Raw genomic sequence first — 19,970 nt, forward strand, 5'->3', positions numbered from 1 at the left:
AACTAATGTAATACAGATGTTGCACAACAAATAACCTGCCACTCTGATGGCCCGGGATATCATTTTTTGGTGTAGTTTTATCCATCCATAAAATATTATAACACTTTGTATCTTTAATGTGACAATGATATCATAACTTCTATGGTAAACGCTCTTTTAGCCTTACCACGCGCTGTGTTGCACTTTTTTCTTTTTATTTCACTCTCAAAATGCGAAAACGACAACAGATACTGCACTCTTGCGATCTGCTCTCAAATTTAATGAACAATATTCCATGAATTATTTCTCTGAACTACACTCAGAATCACTTGTTTCTCTCCTCAGATCCTTACTCATGTCCCTCTCCTGGTTGCAAGGGTGCTTAAACACTTTTTCTTCCCCTTTCTTCACTTGTAATCTCTATTTAATATCATTAAGTGTGAAAATGTTGCTGAAGTATAACAGTGCACATACATATATCACTGATGAATTCTGTCATGTTTCCTTTTGTGTGAAAGTAATAGAAATCCCTACCACAGTGTCATTTTCACCATCTCCAATTATGTTCTGGGTTTGATAGCAGTCAGTGTGGTGCAACTGACACCACAAAATAAATGAATAAATAAATAAATAAATAAATAAAATTCACACAATAAATATTAAAATAGTTAAATGTTAAAGATGTAAATAAAAATAAGAAAAAAACTAAAAAATAGTTAAATAGTTTAATTATTTTACTATGTTTCAATCAGTATAATTTTTATGTGGGATTTTCATATTTTAAGAGAGAAAGTCTGACTATTTGACCAGGGTAAAACAATAAAACATGGTAAAAAGCTTCCATTATAGTTTTTACAATTGTCTGAAGTTCACGAGAAAGTTGAGTGTCATTAAAATGAATTATTTACCCAGTTTATTATAAGAAAATAATTAATTTCCATAAAACAAATGTATAATTTTATAATATAATGTAATAATTATTTTATTATTATTATTTTTTTTAATTTTCATTGTTTAAATCATCCCATTTGTCAATAGGTAATATGTTTTTCAGAAATTTTTATACTTTAAGAATAAAAGTCTTGGTCTTTGGCAAGGGTTGTGTATGTAAATATGGTAAGAGTTTTCAAGACAGTTTTTATGTGACATTAATAAAGCAAAGAAAAAAGGCACGTTTTAAAAAAAAAACAGGGACACAAGGTTAAATAAACATGCATTGTTAAAAAGTTCATAAAAATGTATTATTTACCCAATTCATTAGCGTTTACTTCTCTGTTCAGGGAAAAAAAAAAAAAAAAACCCAGAGCTTCACACAGGACAAGAGAAAGGAGGCTGGCGAGATTGATAAAAGAGAAATTGATAGATGGACAGAATCGATGACATTACAAAGCTTTCCATAGGTGTGTGTGTGTGTGAGAGCTGTCCTGTGTGCATGTGTATGGGATCACAAAGCTCTTTAAAGGTGCACGTCTGGAAGGTCTCATAAATTCCACTGAGGCCACATTTCTTTCCTCCGCAGGACTCACAGCCTTGAACGGAAAACATCGATCCCTTAAAACCTCTAACCTCTCCGCTAGTTCTCCCTTTACAACCGCTAATGAAGAGAAAAATCTCTGTCTCTCCCCTTCTCTCTCTCTGCCATTTTTCTCTCTGACCCTTCTCCCCCACTTTTCTTTCGACAAGATGGACTAAAGATTCAGCACTCTTGAAAGTGAGCGAGAAATAGAAAGCAAGAAGGACACCATTTATCAATGCTTTTGTTAAATCAACAGATTTTAAGATGATTTGTAGAGGGCCGGACAGAGCTGGAAACACACAATACTGACTTTGAGACGTGTTGCTCGTGTGTGTCCGTGCATGAGGAAAAAAAAAGAGAGAGAGATAAAGAGAAAGACAAAGAGACGCATTTCACAGGAAAGGACTGAGAGCTGTTCACCAGACAAAAGTCTCACATACATCAAAGCCAGCTTTAACCTTGATGCTGAATAGCAGACTGCCCTGAGACTGAGAAATGGTTAAGCTCTCTGAGTTTACTGTCACGCCACAGTTTGTTAATATCCTCGGCTAGGAAGCTGGCCTAAAAGAAATGGATTTGTTTATTGTGTGTCCTGGCTATCGGTCAATGAGAACAATGAGCTTTTGTGGGCTGGCCGTTGTGGCGGTGAGTCAATGTTGAAAAAGGCACAAGCGCTGCATCCAGGCAAAAACCCGATCCCCCTCAGGACATCTAGAGAGAATGGTCTGGAAGATATTGAATTAGGGGATGTAACGGGCAGGAGGCGGACGTTTTCGCATCCAACTGGTGTTCTGAGATGATGGAAATGTTGTTTAGATGAGTAATGCTGCAGACGGGCGGATCAGGTTAAATTAATAGAGCAGTTATGAGGCTGGGATGGACAGCCCTGAGGGAGGGGCTTACTGCCAATGACAGGAGAGGAGAGTTTGTGTGAATTGATCGTCGCTTGTTGAGATGATGTAAAAATGCTTTGCGTGAACATTCCGCCGGCTCGTATTTCCAGAGGACGCCACCGTAGCCTGACCTCGACACTTTGTCCAACGGAGATAACTCCTTGACTTTAAAGTGAAGACACAAGACAAATGTTTTAAGAAGAAGATAAGGTCTTTCTCATCCAGAGGAGAAGATAAACCCTCCCTTTTAGTAAGGAGAGAACACAAGAAAAAGGGAAAGAAAAAAAAAATCTTTAAGGACTGAGATGATTGCCAGTATAAATCTGTCATTTTCTTCATATTTATGGAAAACTTGTATGGAGGTGACTGACTGTAAAAAAAAGAAAGGACGAACTTTGATGACTGAAAAGACTGTCAATCAAATTTCCCTTGCTGTCAGACAATCAGATTTTAGCCCTCTTCCTTTTCTTATGCAAGACAGCTTCACTAAATCATTGAAAAGTATAAATAAGCATGGAAGGAAGGAAAAAATAAAACCAAATAAAACCTTAAATGGCTAAAAAATGAATCATAATTAATTTGAAGCAAAACATTTGATGTTTAAAATGGTTTCAAATGGTTCAGAATTGTTCAATATTACAAGAAATATGCATGGAGAGAAAACTACTGAAATCGTTACATGAAGACTTACACGACACACATACTCATGAAATACCTTAAAAAGCCAGGCTAATACTCAGTTAAATTATGGTTTTAAGTAGAGGAACAGAAAATCAAAGCCTGACAACATCTACTTACCAAACACGATCCCAACACAATCAATAACAACAATGTAAATAAAACTGGCAAACAAATGCAGTTATATGAATTATTTATGCCCCAGTGCATGCTGGGAAGAGGGCAAATGGGCAAACCACAAAACCCTTTTCCCGTGTAGGCCTATTCTAGTGTTTCAGTTTTAGGAGGGGCTCAGCCCCCTACCTGATAATGAGCTAAACTGGTTCAGAAGAAAACAACTGTGTTAAGTGTGAGAAATCACAAGTTAGAATCATTTTCGATTGACGACTTTAAAATAAATAAATAAATGAAACTCAATTTACAATATCTATTGCAGTAACTGTGGTACATCTTATTTTGTGATTTCACTGGAACGGAGAGCATTTAGATTTTTAGAGACTTGTGAGGACTATATGAGGCCGAACATCATCCTATGGTCACTTAGGCTAGGAAGGATAATACTTCAGTGCTTCCGTTTAACAATGCAAAAAGAACTTCAACTTTAATGTTTTTTTTTTTTTTTAAACAACCGTTAAGGGGATTATTCAGAGTAAAATAGATACTCAAATACTGTAAATACTTCGGTTTTCAGTAAACATGGAAACATTCACACACGCACACACACACACACACACACGTATGTATATGTGTGTGTATTTCTCTATTCAAATACTCTTTATTCCAGTGAAAACACATAAGATGCACCAAAGTTAAATTTTTTAACAAAATAAGTGGGATCATAACAGTGTAACGGTTGGTGGTTGTAGTAATCGGCGCCCACGATGATGAATAACAAAAGATATCTTTATTTAGCATCAACTCACATAAAACCATTGTAAACTTAAGATCCGACAAGGATTGGGACAAAACTGAATGCTTATAAAGAAACAGGAAACAAAGGAGCAAACTAGATAATTAATCAAACACAGGTGACAAGACTAAATGATGATTACTAATTAACTAAATCAGAACAGGAACTACCAAATAAGGTCAAAACAGAACTGAAAGGAAAGCCGACATGTGACAGATATCGCCCCCCTCCCGGTAGGTGCGTCCCGCACCGTAACAGTGACATCGGGGAGGGGGGCGGGCGTCCTGGAGGCTGGCATAGGATCAGGACAGGGAGGAGAACAGGGAAGCCTCCAGGGCGGATCAGGGGCCTTGGGGGGCCATGGCAGGACTGGAGATTCGGGAGGCCATGGCGGGACTGGAGATTCGGGAGGCCATGGCGGGACTGGAGATTCGGGAGGCCATGATGGATCTGGGTCCTTGGACGACCATGGCGGATCGGGGTCCTCGGGCGGCCATGACGGATCTGGGTCCTCGGACGGCCATGGCGGATCTGGGTCCTCGGGCGGCCATGGCGGATCTGGGTCCTCGGGCGGCCATGACGGATCTGGGTCCTCGGGCGGCCATGGCGGATCTGGGTCCTCGGGCGGCCATGGCGGATCTGGGTCCTCGGGCGGCCATGGCGGATCGGGGTCCTCGGGAGGCCATGATGGATCTGGGTCCTCGGGCGGCCTTGGCGGATCGGGATCCTTTGTGGCCTTGGCCTTTGGCCTGGCCACACAAACTGCGGCTATATGGCCCCCCCCCCAAAATTTCTTTGGGAAAGTTCCCCTCTGGGGGCCACATTGGAGGAGCGGGTTCTTGGGGGCGCTCTGGAGGAGCGGGCACTTGGAGGCGCACGGGAGGAGCGGACTCGTGGGGGCGCACGGGAGGCGCGGAGCTGGACGGAACCAGCGGAGATGAAGGAGAGCTGGACGGGACCAGCGTAGATGCAGGAGGGCGCTCTTGCAGCGCGGACTCTTGAGGGCGCTCTTGCAGCGCGGACTTTAGAGGGCGCTCTTGCAGCGCGGACTTTAGAGGGCGCTCTTGCAGCGCGGACTTTAGAGGGCGCTCTTGCAGCGCGGACTTTAGAGGGCGCTCTTGCAGCGCGGACACTTGGGGGCGCTCTTGCAGCGCGGACACTTGGGGGCGCTCTTGCAGCGCGGACACTTGGGGGCGAACGGGAGGCGCGAAGCTGGATAGAACCAGCGGAGACGAAGGAGAGCTGGACGGGACCAGCGGAGACGCAGGAGGGCGCTCTTGCAGCGCGGACACTTGGGGGGCGCTCTGGCAGCGCGGATTCAAAGGGACGCTCTTGTAGCGCGGACATTAGAGGGCGCACGGGAGGCGCGGGGCTGGACGGGACCAGCGGGAACTCAGGTGGGCTGGACGGGACCAGCGGGAACTCAGGTGGGCTGGACGGGACCCTCTTGCGAGGTGCAGGGATAGGAGGGCACAGACGAGGAGCAGGCACTGGATGGCACTGGCGAGGAGCAGGCACTGGATGGCACTGGCGAGGAGCAGGCACTGGATGGCACTGACATGCCCTCAAACTCTATCAAAATCCCTACCGGCACCTGCTTTTCCTTCCTCGGTGGTTCAGGGTGAACCGTTACAGGCGGCGGGATCCTCTCCAGCGCGGACGGCGCAACGTTCATCGCCCCTTGCGGCGGAATCCTCCTCGCCGTGGGCGGAACATTCATCGTCGTGTACGGCCGAATCCTCTTCGTCGCGGACGGCGCAACGTTCATCGCCCCTTGCCGCGGAATCCTCCTCGCCGCGGGCGGAACATTCATCGCCGTCTCAGGCGGAGCGAATTTCTCTTGGGCGGTGGGTAAGGGCGAGCGGCGAATGGCGACCCGTTCTCCCCAAAACGGGTGGCCTGGGTAAGCCGCGACAGGCAGCCCGACATCCCACGCAGCACGGGCAGGGGCGAGCCGCGAACGGCGGCGTGAACCCCCGCAAACGACGGGCACAAGCTCAAGCATCCTGAGCGGTGAACTCGTCTTCGGTATGCGGTCGGATCTTCTGTAACGGTTGGTGGTTGTAGTAATCGGCACCCACGATGATGAATAACAAAAGATATCTTTATTTAGCATCAACTCACATAAAACCATTGTAAACTTAAGATCCGACAAGGATTGGGACAAAACTGAATGCTTATAAAGAAACAGGAAACAAAGGAGCAAACTAGATAATTAATCAAACACAGGTGACAAGACTAAATGATGATTACTAATTAACTAAATCAGAACAGGAACTACCAAATAAGGTCAAAACAGAACTGAAAGGAAAACCGACATGTGACAAACAGTTGCATGATGTATTTTGCAAAACAAATATTTATGAGCATCTTCTGCATCCATATAATGGTAAAAATATTATATTGTGATAGAAAAATTGCATCAAGATGCATTACTTGAGCATTAATTTAATAGTGAGTAAATGATCAAAAACAAAACATACAATAAGTAAATCTCTGGTAACTTTTCCAACATTACTTGTCAGCACCTATCACACCGACATTAATGTCTATGCACAGCCCCAGATGATTTCTTCCAAATTACAATAGCATCAATTGATCATTTTAGCAGTGGTAAAAGCTTTGTATTTTTTTTTTTTTATTGAGGCAGAAATACAAGCATCTAAACCCAAGGTGAGAAGCAAAGCATAGGAGAAATCCTAAACTGTGGGTTTCTTCAGCAGGACTGTTTGTGCACCCAGAGCACTGTACATCACCCTGGTTCAAAGGAGCCTGCTAAATGACAAGTGACTGCTGCTGATAAAAGCTGACTGTGAACTGACGAATGCAAATGAAGTAGAATTAATCTACGAATGCATACACCCATTCATTTCCACACACACCGTGCAGAAGCTGGCAGATAAAAGGAGAAAAATACGCAAAATGGGGATGAGATGCCTGTCAAAAGGTGCATCAAATAATGATTTGTGTCATTATGTTTATGCTAAAACACCTTCTATCCCAGCTTGATCTACAGATTGCATGGATTATAACTCGATTATTATGCAGAATTTACACACTTCACTCTCGACTCTCAAATAGAACTTTTAAGCAAAAATTACAACTGAAACCTCTTTAAATTAGACCCTTTCCTATTCAGGCATGCAGCACAACTCCTTGCCAAAGCTCACTTGACCGGACTACTGTGATGCTCTTTCAGCCACAATCAAACCTCTGCGAATGATTCAGAATGCGGCAGTGCATCTGGTTTTCAATGAAGTCAAGAGATCACATGTTATGTCTCTCTTTGTGTCACTCCACAAGCTGTCAGTTGCTGCCTGCATCAAGTTCAAGACTCTCACCGGATCTGCACCTTCCTACCTCCACTCACTTCTGTAAATCAATGTTCCCTCCAAATATCTGCAGTCGATGAGAGGGAGTCGGGCTAACAGCACAAAGAGGTGCAGAATAACTCTCTCGAACCATCACATTCAATATGCCTTGATAGTGGAATGATCTTCTCCATCTGACACCATCAGAAGAGCTGAATCCCTCTCTACCTTAAAAAAAGCAAGTAAAAACAACTCACAACTGTTAATGGAAAAAACCTCTCTATTCTCTACCCTCTTACTTACATCTCTGTAATAGCTTGTACTTTGTACTCTTCTGAGCAATTTTGAAACTTTTTATTGTGGCACTTTTCAATTACAGTAGTGCTAGGATGAATTGCTTTTGTTTAAGTATTCCTCATTTGCGAATCGCTTTGGATAAAAGAGTCTACTAAATGAATAAATGCAAATCTCAATTATTTCTCCTAGAAGCAATTAGATTAAATGGAAAGCGAAAGGAGAGAGAGATTTTTCTTCAGAAAGTAAAAAAGTACCCTAGTAATCTCATACGTCTCTCCTCTAGAGATCTCAACTATATCTCACCAAGACTTCAAGAACTCAAACATTTTTTCATCTAATTCTTCCAGACCAAATATTCTGAGCTATGCGATTCAATAATTTTTCTTTTTATTTGTTATTTTTTATAGCTGTACACTCTTAAGGTATATAAACAACTGGCTCATTTGCATCTGTTTTTTATTTCTCTCAAGGAAAAAGTGTAGAAGCATCAACAAGACAAAGCTTATCCCAAAATAAAAGCAGAGAGAAATTTGCACTGTTTTATGTGAAAATCTACACGATAGATGAAAAGCATAAAAAAGGGGTAAAGTAAAAAGAGAGAATACACCTATATTACAATTCTGGCTGATAACTGTAGAATAATAATGATTATTTTTTTTTTATATATTATGTATGATAACCGATGAATGGCTGACAGTAAAATTCTACAGCCATTTGATTAAATACATTTTACAAAAATAATAAAACACTCAAAACAATCAAAGTCCAAGTACATTTAGAGATCACAGCAGTATAAAACACTGTGTGATGGATATTCATTTCGAGATTTGCTGAAGATGAAATTTAACAATGATTATAAATTATCAGTGTTTTGAAAGAATAACTTTAAATGAGAGTTAGATGGCAACTAAGGTCATCTAAATGTAAAAATAAAGGGAAATGAGCATATACAATAAACTGAATAAACAACATAGTATTACAATATTGTGCATCCCTATTAAAAGGCAGAAAACATCTGGCATTAAATATGCACAACCATCCCAAAGTCGAAAAAAGAAGCAGGGATAAAGCTTTGTCTCCTCTCAGCTTGCTTTCTCACGCAGACTAAGATGTTAATACAGTCATCCAATCACTCTAAATGAGCTGTAACCAAAGGACATTAAAACAGCTTCACCTCTCAACCGGTTTAATTGTTTTAAGTACAAGCTTTAGAAATGCCGGTTTATCTGGATAGATCTCTGTGACAACTGGCATTTCACTTACAAAGACAATCACATATACAAATGCAAGAGTATATGTGTTCTGTGAACAACATATCTGCCTATCCAACAGTTAAACCCCCCATTGCTTAGCCTAAGGGTGTGTCTTTCTCCTCTGGAAACAAACATGCAAACACACACACACACACACACACACACACACACACACACACAAAAAAAAGCAAGTGTTTGATTTCTTCCCTTTTAAGGGAAATGGCAGAAAGCCGCTCTGCTGAGTGGGGGCTTGTGGGTTCCAGAGGGTTTTTTTCATTGATCTAGTGTTTTGAACATAAAAGACACATTATGATCCATAAACATGCATCAATTTTCAACCGCTTTTGAAGCCATGAAGTCCTTTTCACATCTTCAAATTAGTAAAATTGCAAAAGATCATTAGTGAGTCTATGTGTGTGTGTATGAAAACTAGGACAGTCACTAATTACTCAAATTATTTGTATATATCTATATTTGCTGTGAAAATCCTTTAAAGGATGATTAAAAGACATTACATTATTATGAAAGCTGAATAGCACTGAGACATTCAGTTGAGACTGACAGCTCTAGTTGAAACATGTATATGTGTTTGCACATATAGATCACATTTGTGGCTGCTGTATTATGCATGTGTCAGGTAGAACAAAACATAAGGAACAGCATGTGTGTATAAAGTGAAAATGAATAATGCAGCAACAGATGCTAGATTCACCTACTCCCACACTCATACTCATACGTCTACTGCTTTCTGCTGCATGCCATTTTTTGCTTTTAATGTTGTGTATGCCCTGCCCCGCCTTCTCCTATAACGCCACACCCACCAAACCCCACCTTACCTCAATCGGTCCTACCCCACTCCATCAATAACCAATAAGTGGATTTTTAATTTTTTTTTTTTTTTTTATCAATTATTAGATTCAGTAAATCCACATCCATTAAAAAGAATTTCTGAAATAAACGAGGTTGTCCAGTTCATCTATATTAGCCAGTCGTTTAGTCACATAAGCCAGGAAGTTTTCAGTTTAATGCCAAGGACCCTTTTGGACCCAAGTGGAAGAGAGTTCACTTTATTTTTCTCTATTGTTTATTTGGTGAAGTAGGTTTAAAGGAATCACATAAAGAGAGATCGAATTTTCCTTGATCTTTTGAAATAAAAGTTCAGTGTACTGTAATAAAATAAGAAACTTTTAGAACTCAAAACTTCCTCTCCAGTTCAAAAATACCTTATATTGTAATTCAGCTATAAAAACGGCTCATCCTGAAATCCTTGGATATGATGGCAGAAACATTAACATCTAACCACCCACCTTTCGTCAGCAATGCCTATTAGTGTATATACAGTATTATGCCAAATGAAAATCATTACAAAAACAAGATCTGCTCATTTCATTCTGTCATGTCACAGTGTAATATAGGCTTTGTTAAAAGTCAAATTATGACTCACACACACAAATTTGACTAACATTGTCGACTACAATTTTATCTATGATTTCTGACAGATTTTGACGCCACTTTAGCACAATAAATCAGGATAATTAAAGCCTGGCTGATGTGGCTGTACATTTTACCTTTTGTGCTGACATTCTTAGTTTGAATAGATGGAGGTTCTTCTCGCTGAAACCATCTTACTTAGTCCCCTGGATACTATCAGCTATCTGGGTCATTGCACTCATACAAAAACACCTCCCATTTATCCCTCCGAAGCGAGCAACACATACCCACAGACACCTACCTTTGACACACACCCAAAAAACTCACACACGTAATAAAATCTTTGGTGTGCCACTCTGTTATTATGGGTCATCGCATTATGACGTTCAGAAAATAAGTATAATGTCTAAAAGTCTAAAAGGCACACACACACACAGATTCACTCAATGCCTTTGATACATTTTCATCAACAATTATTGATTGCCTCTCTCCTCTCTGTCCCTGCAGGGTCCTTGACTCAATTAGGGCATGACAAAAACACACACACATTCACACCCCATTTAATGTCTTCATTGAGTGTGCAAGTCTGCTAGCTAACGTGTGCTTGTTAAAGTAAAAATTGTGGTGGGGCCAGATGATACAGCCTCATTAAATTCATTCAATTACATATACACACAGACCAATTAAAACCCTTCTCTTAGGATAAACACTCCATTAAAGCATCTGACCTTAATCTAAACTGTGAACTCGGTACTGTCCCTTATTCTTTCTCTAATGATAATTATATACTCATACCTGAACAGAATTCAGCAAAAAGCTCTTATGATTTAACTCCATTAAACTTCCTTTAAAGCCCATCTTCCATAAAATTACCCACATCTCCCTGTTTTTTTTTTTTACATATTATGACTAATCTGATAATGCTTTTAGTTACCAATATTAGACTCAGCTCTAGTTAACAATCTGTACTGTTTTTAAAGGAATATTGCAGGTTATATACAATCACTACCAGAAAACACAGATTCAAAAATATATTTTAATAAAATAAAATAAAATAAATAATACATATCACTTATGACAACAAGGGTTTTACTTTTGCTCCGATTCCATTCCACAGATTTTTCCCAATAATCAATGCAGAAAGTGGGTGCCTATTTATAACCCAAAGATTTAGTGGAGAATTATATTACCCTGATGTTAACCTTAACCCAACCCTAACATTAACCTAAAAGACAATGGGACGTTACAGATAGGATATTTACGATACGCCTATTGGCCAATTGAATTAGACTTCAGCACCATTTTCAGTTACCATGTTTTATGGATCCTTTTCTTCTCATCGTTGATGCTTTTACTCAACAGGAAAAGAGTTTTTGTTCAATATGTGAAGATAAATTCGTTCTTTATGTTGCTTCTTTATCTTTATCTTTATTCCCTTTATCCCTTTCCTTCCCTTCATTTGCCCAGAAAATGAACTGAGAACACATTTAGATTGTTAGATAAGAATGAAAGCCAAGAGACAAAGCAGACGGATTGCATCTGTTTAGACAGGGCGCCACTAACGATGGGGTGAAAGACGGCCATACGATCATTAACGGCGCATCTCCAGAGCACACACATATATGCGCACACTCACATCTAGCAAACCGTTTCTCTGGCATAATTAATGGAATAGTTCACCCAAATATTAAAATGTGCCATCTTGAAGCTAAAGTTGTCATGACAGAAAAAAAAATATTTAAAGCTGTGACTAACAGATGACTCATTTGCCATTATTCAGGATTAATTTTTATTTATTTTTTTAAATCACATAAAAAAAATTAACATCATCTGCAGGATGTAGGCAAACCTAAATTCACTTAAATAATTCTGAGTACAGCTTTGTGTTCAATATTCAGCTGCTGACCTACAGCGCAAATTGTGTTTAGCAAAATAATAATAATAATAATACACAAAATTAAAATGTTTAGACGAGTACGATTTTTTTTTATTAAATTATTATTTTTTATTATTTTATAAAATTATAAAAACATTTCAACAAGGATAAATTAAACTGATCAGAAGGGACAGTAAAGACAATTTTAATGCTACAAAACATTTCTATTTCAAAGAAATGCATTTTATTTTTTTTTATCCATTTGAGGAACCCTGATGGTTTTCACAAAAATATTAGGCAGTACAATTGTTTTTTTGTTTGTTTTTCAGCATTGATAATACTCATAATACTTCCATTTGCGGCTTGTTACTGTATATATAAAATAAAATTTGAATTTGATATATATATATATATATATATATTTATATATATATATTTAAAGAGTTGTTCTGTGGGAAGCCATAATTCCAAATGGAATGTGTTCAGAACAGATATACACATTGTAGAACAGAAATGAACATCACAAATGTCAGATTCTCATGAAGTCATTATAACGAGTTTGGGAATTGCAGAGCTCCTCGTTTCATTAGCGAGAAACACACTCCCAGACACATGATTAGTGTTTAAGAGGCTGCCGTGTGAACTTCTGACCAGAAACTTTATTAACTGCAGCCTTTCAAGCGTTAATGGATGAAACCTTTTACCCTAATGTTTTTCTGTAAAACACACATCATTTTTTAGTGAGATTTTCAAGAGAAATGCCTGTGAGAGGGAGAAAGCCGTAGAAAATGAAAAATCAGTACACTAAGGTGCCCAAGCACCTCTCTCTTTCACACACACATACGGTGACTTGGCTAAACAAAACTTTAACACCATTAACCTCTGAACGGCCTTGTGGGATATTTACTCTTTCATCTCTCGTTCTCCCCCATCCCTCGTTCATAAATATTCATCTCTCTAATAGAGTTTTTCACAGTGTGAGTTCTGCTAATTCCATATGATCCCAACCAGCACGACAGCAGCCAGAGTTGGATGGAGCGAGGGAGAGGGAAAGACAGAGAAAGAGAGTCATAGAGGCGGAGAGATAAGACACTCACCGATGATGTACGTCAGCAGAAGAGCGAGAGTCAGCGTTATTGCGCTGGCGCTCAAAGCCGTGCATTTCCAGTTACAGCAGCGGTAGGGCTTGCTGAATGAGAAGAGCGGTCTGGAGAGGGTGGTTCTGGGTAGAGGCCTCGGAGGCGGCGAATACACCGTGCTGGACGTCAGAGGGTAATTCTGATTGGCCGCGTTGAAAATGGCAGATGAACCTGAACTATGCTTGAACAGGAAGTGCCTGTAAAGGAAAGGAATCAATGTGTATTTGATTTGTCGATCGCTTTCATTAGGAATTCCTCAAAAACAAATCACACCTGGAAGATGGAGTCAAAGAGAACGAGAAAGCTAGATGGAGTGAAAAAAAGAGAGAGGTGAGATCGGAGCGTGCGATCACTCTCGCTTGCTTTGGTTACTAATTGGAGTCATTTGCTCTCACGTGCATTTTAATTACAGATATTCAGCACCAGAGATTAATGAGCCATTATTAATAGATAACATCCTTTAGAATAATTATGATAACAATTACACAGAGGTGTCCATTCTTAGAGTAATTAAAAGGTGCCTACTTAAAAACAATTTACTCAGAGATGCACAGTCCCGGTGCTGTCCTTGCAACAAGTAATGCTACAATGGTGGGCAGTTACCAAATAAAAACTAACTAAATCAATAAATTCTATATTAAGATTTAAGGCTGAAATTTATATAAATATATATGGGCAATATTTTTTTATTTTAGGTGTACATTGTCATTTCTCTGTACTATTAGAACCATCTTTGCTTTTTTGACATTCACTGAAACATTCCTTTGATGTGTATTTTTAGAAATTTTATACCATAGTCTCTTAATATGTGATTATAAAAACTGTATGCATAACAATTTGATAAGAATTAGAAAAAAAAAAGTTTAAAGAAGTTTTAGATGAAGTGCATCATGCCACAATGCAGGATAATGTCAGCTACCAGAGTTCTTAAAGCCCTTGTAGTTATTCTTTCATTTTAAAATCAAAAGTTCACTCTTTTTTTTATCCTGACATGCGGCTAGATGGGTTCGTCTGTGAGGCACACGGACTCAGAAACATGGCCGTTTAGTCATGTCATCACGATGACGGACAGATTGACAGATAGCCATGGGGAAATTGGTTACAGCTTTTAGGTTAAAAGCCCAAAGGCAACAGAAGACAGATCTTCAAATTCCCAAGATACACATGGATTCTCAACAGCAATTGATCTCTTTGCAACATCAGCTAGAGCTGGACCGGGGTAAATGTGTGCAACTCTTCCAAAGACACAAAGGTTAATCAATAAAAAGGACCAAAATCATTGAAAGGTAGATCAGTCTAAACACATTTACAAGTTCATATGCTGATGAGACAAAAAACGCATGATGACATCGATACAGACTGAAGATGATGGTGAAAAACTGAACACACACACACGCATCTCAGTTTATATTATAATAGAGACTACGCATCTGTTGCTCCTTAAATTAAGCTAATTACTACCCCTAAAACAAAACCTCACCCCCAACACACAGCTTTTGGCATTTTTCGTTTTTTATTGAACCACTGTTTAGTCCATTTATGGTGTTGTTTTCTTTCTTGTGTCTTCCCAAAGGTCCTCACAAAATAGATCGTTTCAGGTTTTACTATATTTCCAGGGACATTTGGGCCCTACAAAGTTAGCAAAACCTGACCGCGCTTACATGAGGAGACTCACAAAACCACTGTACATAAAAATACAATTATGGCTGACAACAGATGAACAATTTTAATAAAATGTAATACATTTTGTGCAGATGGGATACTTAATTGGATAGATTATGAAAAATATTGTATATATCAATTAATTGCATATATTAAAATTAAATGGAAATATCGTAATACGAAATATTCCTGTGGCATTTCAAAAAGTGCCATTAGATGGACATATATTGTCTATTTTTTCCATATCAATCAGTTTAGCAAAATTCAGTTTGTCAGTGTCAAATAGGTGTAATTTTTTAAAACACATTTATAGTTTTATATAATGAATTGTATGATATGAATGTGTTAAATTAGCAATCCTAATTAAAAAAAATATTTTCTGCCAAGGGATACAAAAGTCGAAATGTAAAGAAAAGAACAGATACCGTTTCAGGGTCAAATATAAGTCAAATACTAAAGGTGAGAATACACCCAGAAACACACTAGCAAGTTTTGGTTATTTGTTTAGAGTGTCTTACAGGGATGCCGTACAAAGCCCTGAAAGGAGCGTTTAAATGAGCATGCAATGGTAAAATGAGGCTTGAGACTGAGAGAAAAATTACAGTTTACCTCAGCCATTAAAAAGAGAAAGTTAATTTCACACTTAGACACGCAGAACTAATCCTGTCTTTATTTACTGTAGAATAAATAAATGACAATTAACACTCAGAAAACAAAGAGAAGGAGTGAGACGGAGGTAAAAAGACTAAAAGAGAAAAAGAAAAGAGCAGGGAGATCACAGTTTTACAAATCAGATTTCTACAGTCTCAAAATAAATTCTGTTCCGCTGGCTGTTTTTCTCACTGAAATCTCAGAGCCTCGAATTTACATGGACAGTATGGGGCGGATTTTCATACCAAACACTTCTGAAAAACTGTGAAACATGGCAGAATACAGAAAACAATCTCAGATTGAAATAACTCGGTAGTGACTAGAAGGTTATTGCAAGATTAGGCATAAAAAAGCCAGCAATTGATTATCATGCGTTTCCATTGTATGAAAAAGAGCAGCTTGAACTTGACTCGATAAACCTAAATGTTTCAATATATATGTTTTATATTACATATTAAAATATTTAATTATTCAACATTTTAATATATAATAAACATATGTATATATTAAATATCAATACATTTCAATATATTAGGTGAAAAATATCAAAAAGGTGAGCACAGCCAAAACCAAGGTATAGGACATGCATATATAAAAATAAATGATTTAATATATTATTTTATGCACAATAATTGGGCGACTTTTTTCAGCAGTTCCATTTAAAAATCAATTGGGCACGTATGCATGGGTATGATTATTCCAAAATGTTATATACAGTACACATGCAGTGTATGGCGACTGAATCAGCGAGTGTTCGGAATAATATGCTGATGGGAGTGATTCTCCTCTGTGCATTAATGTTGGACTATTGATCCCGATTTAATTGAGAAAGTTCATTTGGGAGAGAGCAACATGTCAGCAGGTATAGCCATCACCATGACGATGACATGCACTCGATACAACGCCAATTGTCATCGGGTGCTGGGCTCGAGCTGCCGTTTGAACCGGCCAGAATCTCTCAGGCAACCCTTTAACCTGAGGATTTTCCAGCGGCAGTTGGCAGGATTTTTCAAACCACTCTACAAAATTGGTAAATCTGCTTTTCTTTAACCCCCAAATCTCAAAGAAAACATCTGAATGAGCGACATTCACTCCGTGCCCTGTTTCAAGATTCAAGATTCAAGATTTTTATTCATCACATACACAATTATACAGAATATAACCAGCAGTGAAATGTAAGTCAGGTCCGCTTCAAGGACAGTGCAATTGTATAGACAAATATTAAGAAAAATAAAAGTAGAAAAAAATAAAAGTAGAATAAAAATAAAAGCCAAAGTCTATGGCCACGGAAACTCTGTAAGCAAGTGAGGTTACATGTCTACACTCCTACTGCTGGCTTCTTTCAGACGCTTCAATCTCCTTTCAACAGCATAGAGTGATGTTTGAAAAACAGTACTGGAGCTGCTGAAAAAATACGGAAGGGCTAAATTACCCAGCATTCCTCTAATAGCCACACGCATAAATATTCCATTACTGCCTGCTGCTTGAGGAAAGTTTAGAAAAGGTGCCGCGGTGCTTAGTGTAGTTCAGAACACTTGAAATCTGTTATTAGGTGTTGTTTGGAGACAGCGGGATTGGTATAATGGTGGCTTTATTTCCTCACAACGTGACAAAGAGCCCTGCATGCTTAACCAATGTGGCAAATTTTCAGAAAACAATAAACTTCTCTCCAGCTATCGGCATCAGAGCGGATATGTGACTCAGCTACGGTTGTTTGTTCAAGTTCTCAGTCGAAATAAGATTGACCGCTACTGCCAAATTCACCTTGCTGGAAATCTAGAATAGTCGCCGTATACGCGCTCATATGTATGCACATGCACGCCGCTTTCATTTTCATCAATATCTTTGGGGTTTGTGCGCTTGCAAGACAATCACCCCAGGAAGACAGCTTCATTTCCTCCCTCAAAGCAGACATGTCTATCCTTCATCATTTATTTACTCGTCCATTTCTCTCTTTCAGAAGAATAGGTCAACCCTCAATCTTCATCATCATCATCATATCTCTCCATCTGTCGTTCACAGAGAAACACATATACTCATGCATATTCTCTTTCTCTTGAAGATTTAGTCATTCCTTTGTCTGTTTTATTATCCAGGGTTAACATAAAAAAATTAATTGGCTTTTTCTTTTGAAAGTTGCCTAACTTGGTTGCTTGAGGTTGAAAAAAACCTGTCTGTGTGTGTGTGTGTGTGTGTGTGTGTGTGTGCCAATTTTTGTGGATGTCAATGAAGAACTGAGAAAAACGGCTTTATGGTTTAGATGTAGTTTTATAGGACACAAAACATCATTACCTCAGTATAAAACAATAGAAGTCAGATGAAAAGACCCCACTACTATAGAAAAACAAATATGTGTGTGTTTGTATTTCACCTGGTCTCTAGCGGTATGTTGCTGTTCAGTGCCCAGGTATTGTGCGTCTGCCCGTTATCATCCTGTCCAGCTTTGTTGCCGGAATCCAGCGGTTGGCACCGGGCGGGAAGCGTGCTCCTCTGCACCAACTCTGGAAGGGGAGCCGGTGCTGGACGAGCGCAGGTGCACGTGTGGGGCGGTGGAGGAGGAGGGGGCAGCGGACGAAAGGTGAACTGAGCCACGGGGCTGGAAGGCAAATCTTGAAAGGGAAAGATAAGGAGAGAAAGAGAAAAAGAGATGTAATTATAATATTTAATGATAGTCTTCAAAGCGTCCATTTCCTGAGAGAAATTGATTATTTAAAAAAAATCTTTCCCCCCGTTTCTTTTACAGACTCTATTTTCTTGTCAAACTCAAAAAACCTTTGGTAACACTTCACTTTGCAGCATATATGTATAATGAATCATAAAGCAAACTTCTTTATGCATTTTAATGTCCTACAGCTTGTAATCGTTCGTGTGGCCTCATTTATAATACATAACAGTATAATGCATTAAAATACATAATCAGCATCCAATTTCCTGAGTTATTTAATGTGTTATCATGTGCATTATGCTCTTTAAAGATGCACGAATAGAGTACAAATCTTTGTCTTTTTCATTTACCTTTTCTTATATAGCTTGGATAAAGTAACAAAAAGATAGACCAAAGATTACCAAAGCTGGTGTCAATATATGAAACTGTAAATAAGTTATCACAACCTGTGATTTTGGCCTGTCCCACCACACTCATCTAGTGCTTTTTCAGTCTATCCAACAATAAAAATAATGCAACAATATCAAAATGTTTACACAATCTGTTAAATTGATCCTCGGTTTATTGTTCAATCATTCCATAAAATTTTCACACCAAGAAAGTTACATCATTTGGACCCTTTCTAAAACACAACTGGAAAACAAATAAACTCTCGTTTCATTTTCTCAATTTTTACACAAATATTAGCGCATTGAGCACATTTGTAGAGCTCAACCATTAAAGCCTATACTGTCAGTAAATATGATTAAAATTACTCAAGCAAATACTTTTCTTTTATTCATGGGAAATATAAGCTCATCAACAACCTCAATTACAATGTATAAGTGTATGTGACCCATTAAAAATAAATGTTTTTATTTTCAGTGTCTTAGAGTTGCATGCGCATAAACAACAGGAGAAAAACTGACATGAAAGGAATAAAAGAAATAAGCCTACACAAAATATGTTTCAGTAAAATAATTAACAAATTAACAATACAAAAGGAAAAAAAGTCTGTTTTGCTTCCTTTTTCTGGCCGCACTAGAGATGGCTGAAAGCGCCTCCTGTTTGTTTTCTTTACTTTACAAAGGCAGAGTTTTGTTCTTATTGTGAGTACGCATAAAATAGACCCTTTAGAATTTCAAATAATGTCTTACTCCTATCTTTAAGACAAAAAATGTCAGAATATTGTAGTTCTTTTACACAGTATATCATTAATAGCACTGCTAGATGTTTATAGGCCTATGGTGTTTATAACGAATGCTATTATATTTTGTGTTTTATTTTATGATTGTATATATAATTTTGTACTATAATTTTATAGCTACTTATATTTTTATCTTAATCAGATTTTTATCTTAATCTGATTCGAATAGAGTTACAAATGTAAATGATTTGCTGACAAATTATACAAAAGGTTCCCTTATTCCCTCCCCCATACCCCCTCAGCACTTGACTAATATACAGCAGATTTTTTTTTTTATTATTATTATTCATGCAGTAAATGTTTCAAAAATAGCTTTGGGGGAATAAAATAAAATTCAGCCTGTATGTAAATTGGTCAAGCTTAATTCACAATATCGCATTGAAATGGCCCACATACACTGGCCCACTGACCCTCCCCTCAAAACTAAATCTCATAAATAAGGGTTTTAAAAATGTTTTCAAGCTTTGGAAGCAGGACTGAAAAAAATAAATAAATATTGCAATACAAAAAAGCACATATAACA

The 19,970-nt window shown here is 38.4% G+C and overlaps 1 protein-coding gene across 1 annotated transcript in view; it reads right to left on the bottom strand.

Annotated features, from left to right (window-relative positions):
- The window catches only part of LOC306870169 (teneurin-1-like), a gene marked incomplete at its 5' end in the record, with an annotated part of 124,477 nt that overhangs the window by 71,297 nt on the left and 33,210 nt on the right, over positions 1-19,970 (bottom strand). The window contains 2 exons of the mRNA XM_079417277.1: positions 13,242-13,480; positions 17,968-18,205. Coding sequence (XP_079273403.1) covers positions 13,242-13,480; positions 17,968-18,205 — 477 coding nt within the window. The remainder of the gene's footprint in view (positions 1-13,241; positions 13,481-17,967; positions 18,206-19,970) is intronic.

The sequence above is a fragment of the Barbus barbus genome (assembly GCF_936440315.1).
Source record: "Barbus barbus genome assembly, chromosome: 5".
NCBI lineage: Eukaryota > Metazoa > Chordata > Actinopteri > Cypriniformes > Cyprinidae > Barbus > Barbus barbus.